General features: G+C 35.3%; 1 protein-coding gene across 6 annotated transcripts in view; it reads right to left on the bottom strand.

The window, feature by feature from the left end:
- The window catches only part of LOC145260668 (UPF0669 protein C6orf120 homolog), a 42,224-nt gene that overhangs the window by 6,441 nt on the left and 27,839 nt on the right, over positions 1–7,944 (bottom strand). For all 6 annotated transcript variants that reach the window (XM_080119022.1, XM_080119024.1, XM_080119019.1 and 3 more), the window contains one exon: positions 6,471–6,583. In XM_080119022.1, coding sequence (XP_079975148.1) covers positions 6,471–6,513 — 43 coding nt within the window. In that variant the 5' untranslated portion in view covers positions 6,514–6,583. The remainder of the gene's footprint in view (positions 1–6,470; positions 6,584–7,944) is intronic.

Raw genomic sequence — 7,944 nt, 5'->3', positions numbered from 1 at the left:
GAGAAACTTATAACTTTTTATAAAAAAGAATTCACAAACGTATTTACTCCTGGCCTGGGGAGATGTACAAAAATGGCCGCAGATTTTAAGCTGAAACCTGGCACACCACCGGTGTTTAAAAAAAAAAACGTAATGTCCCGTTCGCTTACCTGAACAAAATAAATCAGGAACTAGACAGATTAGAAAGCATCGGTGTACTAGCTAAAATTGAACATAGGGAGTGGGCTGCTCCGGCAGTTTACGTAAAGAAAAGGTCCGGGGAAATTCGCGTTTGCGCCGATTTCGCGACTGGCTCAACAGGTCCTTAGAAGATTTTCACTATCCATTACCTAGTTTAGAAGAAGTGTTCACGAAATGGTGGCAAGTTTTTTTCTAAGATCAACCTAAGCGACGCTTACCTACAGATTCCGGTAAACGACAAAAGCGCTAACCACCTCTGTATTAAAACTCATCGGAATTTGTACAGATATGAAAGACTCATTTGGTGTCAAGGTGGCACCCGCAATATTCCAGCAAGTAATGGATACTATGCTGTCCAGCTTGGACACCGCAATCGCATATCTTGATGACATTATCATAGCAAGCAAAAGCAGGGAGGAACATGAAAAACATATCAGACAAGTATTCAGTCAAATACAAGATTATGGATTTAAGATCAAAGCAGATAAATGCAAGTTCTTTTTACAAACAATTAAATACCTGGGTCAAATAATCGATAAAGATGGCAGACGCCCAGACCCAGATAGGCGACCACTATTAAAGAAAAGCCGGCACCAGTAAACACAACTCAATTGCTTAGTTTTTTTATGTTTTGCAAATTATTACCAGGGGTTAATCCTAAATATGCACAAATTGCGAGCACCACTTAATGAATTGCTGAAAAAGGATAAGGCTTGGGAGTGGACAGAAGATTGCACGACATCATTCCAAGAAATAAAAAGAATCCTGACTTCCAAACTATTCCTAGCGCATTTCAACCCGCAGTTGGACATAATGGTAGCTAGCGACGCTAGTCAATATGGCGTTGGGGCGTGCATGCTCCATCGAATGCCGGATGGCTTGAAACAGCCTATTGCTTTCGCTTCACAGACTCTCTTGCGAGCGGAAAAGAATTATTCTCAGATTGAGAAAGAGGCCCTACGAATTATATCCGCAGTTTCAAAATTCCACTGGTTCTTGTCCAGAAGACATTTTTTTCTACAAACTGACCATAAGCCGCTGATATCCATTTTTGGATCAAAAAAAGACTTCCAACATTCACTGCGAACCGACTATTAAGAATGGGAACTATCCTGCTGAACTATAATTTTACAATTCAATTTCTCCCCTCAAAACAACTAGCCCATGCAGACGGTCTATCGAGACTGATTCCTGCCAAAATGGAACCTCTTGAAGATTCAGAAATCGCGGCACTACGTATTAATAGTGATGTAAAAACCATGATAAACAATATTATCCGCGAACTGCCTGTCACACTTCAGGAAATTAAGTTAGAATCCCTAAATGACAATTTCATTCAAACCACGAAGCAGAAATTAGCACTGGGTGACACGAGTTCAGACATTTTTTCTGGTTGCGACGAAATACTGTTATACAGTGAAAAGGTTGTCATCCCCCAAACCCTTCAAAAAAGAATTCTCAGGGATTTTCACATGGGGCATCCAGGAATAAACAGAATGAAAAGCTTAATGAGAATTTTTGTTTATTGGCCAGCTATGGACCAAGATATTACCGATATGGTGAACAGGTGCAAAGGCTGTGCTTTGGCTGCAAAAGCACCACCGATAACATAAACCTTGGGCATGGTTGTTCAAAACCATGGTCGAGGATCCACATCGATTATGCGGGACTTGTGGAGGATTTTTACTACCTGACAGTAGTTGACTCGTACTCTAAATGGCTAGAGATACAAAGATGCAAAAAAAAACGACCATGGCAACAACGACAAATTTTTTATTGGAATTGTTTGCTCGGTTTGGGGTTGTAGACTGTCTGGTTAGCGACAACACTACACAGTTCACCTCGACAGAGTTCAGAGAATTCTGCGAGACGTATCAAGTCAAGCATATTACGACACCCCAGTACCATGCCAGAAGCAACGGCCAGGCCGAACGCTTCGTCGATACGCTTAAAAGGGCATTAAAAAAGGTGTTTGGTACACCAACAGAAAAGGCCCTTCAGCAATTTCTACAGATTTACAGAATCACGAGAAATCCGAACAAACCAGATGCAGAATCCCCAGCAGAAATCATGTTTGGACGGAAAATAAAATACGTATTTGATAAACTGCTACCCAAACACATAGTACACAACAGAAACTCTACAATGCCAACGAAACGGTTTAACAGCGGAGATAATGTATATTTTAGACATTTTAGAAATAATGTTATTTTTGGGAACAGGGCACGATCTTACGAAGAATCGGCCATGTTACATACATCATTCAGGGTCCAAAGTTTCAACATAGGAGGCACCAGAACCAAATCAGGAAACGCTTCTACGAGGATCAAGAAGAACCACCACAGGACGGCAGTGAGGCGATTGAAACTGTATGACTGTTTTGACATAGACCCTCCAAAAGGGATGTCAGAACCGAGACGCTCCGGCAGAAGGAGGCAGTGCACAGACCCTTTGGTGGTCTGCCACAAAAAGAAATACTGATTTTCACAACCGCGGAAATCAGCTTGGGAGGGGGACAGGGTGTTGGGGGGGAATCACCCTCCAAATGGACTGTTCTATCTATTATATAAACCATAGACCTTTTGATCCCAGGTGTGGATTAAACACCAGAGCGACCCTCGCCTGCTCGGTGACGTTTACTACTCTTTTCAGTTGTAACCTTTTTACATTGTTGTTCCAGTAATAGATTGTTTAAACTCTATTCCGTTGTTCTGTTTTCTTTGTGGCTTATTGCAAGCCATAACAAATCTTAAACTTCAGTCTGTAATCACTGATATTAACAGGTAAAAAAGATGAAAATTGTGGAATTTAGAGAACTCTCGACAACGTCCACCAAATAATCGTTTTTAGCATTGGAAAATAAGCACAAATTTTTCCGATACTCCCAAAAGTTTAGAGTTTTCAGATTCCGATTAATCATCTCAACACTGCTATCTATAAAACCTGGCATAAGAACATAGAAAAAAGAAGAAAAAAGAAAAAAAGAAAGAAAAAAGAAAAAAAGAAAAAAAGGAAAAAGAAAAAAAAGGAAAAAGAAAAAAAAGGAAAAAGAAAAAAAAGGAAGAAAAAAAAGGAAAAAGAAAAAAAAAAGGAAAAAGAAAAAAGGAAAAAGAAAAAAGGAAAAAGAAAAAAAAGAAAAAGAAAAAGAAAAAAAAGAAGAAAAAGAAAAAAAAGAAAAAGAAAAAAAAAGAAAAAGAAAAAAAGAAAAAGAAAAAAAGAAAAAGAAAAAGAAAAGAAAAAAGAAAAGAAAAAAAAGAAAAAAAAAGAAAAAAAAAGAAAAGAAAAAAAAGAAATAAAAGAAAAAGAAAAAAAAGAAAGAAAGAAAAAAAGAAATAAAAGAAAAAGAAGAAAAAAGAAAGGAAGCTAAATAGAAGCAATATATAAAAGCAGACGAGATATGTAGAATGTGAGTAAAATGTTTAAGGGAGATAATTGAGTTTATTTCTAATGTCCCTAAATTGTCGCTCAGAATGCACTTTACAAAATAAGTCGTTTGGTGCGAATAAATCTTTTTCAATACGAAGTAAAGGTATAAATAATTAAGTAAAAAAATATTAAACTCAAATACATGTCATGGGTCGGGTTTTAACAGTAATTTTTTAATTTTAACTTATTTTTTCAAACTTCACGTATTTAGCAATCAGCTCACCGCCATTTGTCTTGTTCACATATATCGATAAACACATTGATTTTCAGACCGATTAAACGTTTTAAAGTAAAACCACTAAAAACTTTTTCCAGATAGGTAGAAGAATAACTTACATTGGCTTTTATAAAATTTATATATATTTTTTAAAAAAATTTTTGCCCACTTTTTCGTACGTCTGCAGTTTGTAATACAAACCCTGCAAATCATAAGATTATAGAAAATACAACATATCAAGAGTTTTTAAAACATAAGTTAATTTTGTACCAGATAATCTCGACTTAATTTACAAGTGTTTTTTTATTTTGTTTTTTTAAGTAAAAATTATTAAATTATGAATATTTAGTATAAATTAAAATCACAGAAAATTATTTAATACATACTTAAAAATAAACTAAGATAAATTCTTCCTCAAATTCAAAATGGCAGCAATATCTAAAAACATGATGGTTTTCCTACATAATTTCTTTGGCTCGATAGATGACATGTTTAGTTTTCTTTTCTAAGGTAAATAAATTCCCGTTTTCTTAAGAGTCTATATTTAGTATTAACATACTAATAACCGATTGAATCTACGTAATGAAACAATAGCTGTAAAATTATATGGAATTTTTTCAACATATTGAAAAAGATAAAGTAAGTTGAATAAAACTTTGGAATGTAGCTATTGTTATATATATATATATATATATATATATATATATATATATATATATATATATATATATATATATATATATAATAAATAGATAAGTTGGAGTTTTTGCCACACTGACATTGATATTAAAACCCTACCTTTTCTATTCAAAAATTAAAACAAATATCTTAATATACTCAGTCATGGATAGTCAAGTGACTTCATAAAGCATATTCTTTTGAAAAACTAGCTTTAATTAATTTGATTATTTATGGGGACAGCTCAACAAGAACTTTTTTGCATTGGACTTGAAGACTACTGTTGTATTCAACTGGAAAGCAAGCCAGTTCTGCAAAAGAAGCTTTGTTCATGGAATCTGTGTTTAGATTTACAGAGAGAGAGAGAGAGTGGGTGAATCATATATAGTGGTTGTAGCTAGTCAAGTGTTTTTTTTTTGTGAAAGTTTGGCAAGAGGGGACCATAAATTGGAGTTCAGTCGAGTATTTACCATGAAAATAATGATAGAGCGGAGACAGGTCCACAACATCTCTTCTGTGGGAAAGAGGTTGCAGGGAAGAGAAAAGGGCATTACCTGCTAGGTTTAAAATCCGGGTTTGAACTATCAAGGCTGGATATTTTAATTAAATGATAAGTAGCTCCCATTGGTTTTACTTGAAATTCAATATTTCAATTTTTAATCATGAAAACAGTTTTCAAAAGCAATTAGTGAAAATTGAGTTTTGAGTTATCTCCCTTAGATAAAATCTATGATGCAAACTAGCGCCAAAGATTTTATCTAAGGGAGATAACTCAAAACTCAATTTTCACTAAAGCTCAGTTGCCCACATATGAGAGCATTATATGTGACTTTACTTGTACTCAAACGGAAACAATTATAGTTGAAAAATGTGTTCTGGAAAACATGGTTGTGACGACAATCTTTAGCTTGACTCAGACGGATAAATGTATTATTATTCATCGGACTACTGTTCTCATCTTGAGTGTGATTTTCACGTTTTGGTCGATATAACCTCCAACCTTCTTCAGGTGTATCTTGAACTTGGGAATGTTTCAGTCAAATTCGGCAATTTGGACTGAACTTCGAGCGGAACCCTTTATTTACTTCACGGGGGTAGCGTGCTCTTGTTCCGTCAGCCATGACTGGATAGAGATCCTAAGTAAGTTGCAAATGTATTTTTTCGACTATCCAGTCCGCTTAAAATTCTGTCCAAATTCCCAAGTTTATCAAGATACACCTGAAGGTTGGAGGTTATATCGACCGAAACGTTGTGAAAATCACATTCAAGATGAGAACAGTAGTCCGATGAATAATAATACAAATAAGCAATCCTTATCTCAAAAATTCAGAAACAGATGGATAAATGTTTAAAAAGTCTTACCCATGTTGAAGCAATTGCGGTTGACACATGTAAAAGGTCACAATTACTTTGATAATGCTAAAATTTGTTAAACAATGACGATATTTTGGTCTTTGTTTTTAATATGTCTCCATCTTTCTCATTTTTTTTGTCATCATAAGAGGAAGAGAATCAGCTGATATCGGGAGATCGTCAAAGGTGGATCAACAGTCCATTCCAAGCAGTTACCAGTTTGGCGCCATACGAGGTGGTTGCAAAAGGTTTCGAAGCGAGACTCTTGATTCGAAAGTTCCTCACATTTAAATTTAAATAAAGTTATATTTCTATAAAAGTGCATTATTCGCTTATTTTATTCACCGTTCACTTTTCAGCTGATGGACCGTGCCAGACATTAACTAATGATGCCAAGAACTCGATACAAAATTTGTTAGCCGATGTAACAGACGTCATATCAAACTCTTGAGCTAAAGAGGACATGGTTATTATTTTATCACTCGAGAAACTGGTTGTTGTGCCCAGGATGAAACGTCTCCACGACACGGACACACCACAGATTGAATGACTGTGGTTTAATGCCGATTCTTGAATCAATCATGGCAAAAGTGAAAAAATTCAAATAAAAACTTACTTTGGGATTTATGCTTGGTTTTCTCTGCAACTTTATTATCCATTTCAAAACCAAAAATTCACAAAAACAAGTTTTCTTTTTTTCTTTCTTTTCGTTGTCTTTGAAGGAACAAACTGGAAATAAAAAAAATAAAAAAAAATTCAATACGTTTTACACAATCTCCTCCCTGCAATCGCAATAGTTTTTAAAGAGTTGGTTTTACAAACTTTAAGCATAAAATATTTTTATCAAAAAAAAATTCCAAGAAAATACTTTGTCAACAGACAACATTTTAACCACATTTCAATCATTTACTGATATTCATTTATCATTTTATCACTCGAGAAACTGGTTGTTGTGCCCAGGATGAACGTCCCCATGACACGGACACACCATAAATTGAATGAATGTGGTTTAATGCTGGAGGAGTACAAACAAACGAGTATAAATTACATCCCTTTTTTATAATAAAAAAAAAAAAAAAAAAAATTAAGTAAACAGTAAGGCAAGAGTTGTCTACCCCTATGATTACAACTCCTTGAATAATGGAAACAAGAATCACAACTCTTGGTTGATTTTATATATAAAGTAATCTATAAATATAAAAGCGAAAATGTGGCGCGCGCATTTTTGTATGTCCAAGACTTTTTTTCGCCAGGGGAGGGGGGTGTACTATGTCTTAAACTTTTTATATATCATCTAGATTGTAATATCTATGATTTGCGAACGCACGTCGCGTCCAGATTTATTTACATCGACTTTTACAAAATTCTTGCTATTTCAGCTCGTGTTTATTTATACTAAAAAGTCGAACAAAGTGAAACTAAATTGAAACAATGTCTCTTCCTCGGCTTTTGCCCCAGGGACGTCCAGAAAGCAAATCAGCTTTGATCAATGCAGTGAAAACCGTCATATCAGACAATTGCTTTTCATTTGAACACCCCCATTTTTTTATGGGGAGCTGATCCCCCCCCCCCCCTCCAACTCAACATCTTGGGGAAACAAAACCAAAAAACTGCCTCGCAGCCAAACTTAACTGTGGTATTGATGTTTGACCTCATTAAATTTATGCACCTGTCAATTCCCTTTTTAATCATGAAATTTCAAACATACTTCCCCTACCTTCATAGCATCGAGGTAAGTCATCACGCTTTTTTCGCTTTCGCCTCAAGGATTCGGGTTCAAGCCTACCTCCCTCCCAAAAACATTTTTCTTTTCTTTTTTTTTTTCCAAACACCCGGGCAACCCTGCTAAGAAGTTTTAACACCGTTCGCTTTTTTTCTTTTCCAATCACATTCGCGTTTTTTCTTGTTTTTCCGATTTTTTTTTTTTGTTCAGAAGCTTTAACATTGTTTTTTCTATAATATTTAAACAGGGTTATTACTTCAGTTTGTTTTGATTTACCCCCCCCCCCCTCTCTAAACACTAGGGCAACGCCGGGTACCCCTGCTAGCAATTGCACCAAGGGATCACCACTCTCATCAGTACATCCAGG

Source organism: Euprymna scolopes, chromosome 36, assembly GCF_053919585.1.
Source record: "Euprymna scolopes isolate OS-2025 chromosome 36, ASM5391958v1, whole genome shotgun sequence".
In the NCBI taxonomy this organism is placed as follows: Eukaryota; Metazoa; Mollusca; class Cephalopoda; order Sepiida; family Sepiolidae; genus Euprymna; species Euprymna scolopes.
Note: the sequence above shows the minus strand (reverse complement) of the source record. Positions and strands in the feature narration are given on the sequence as shown.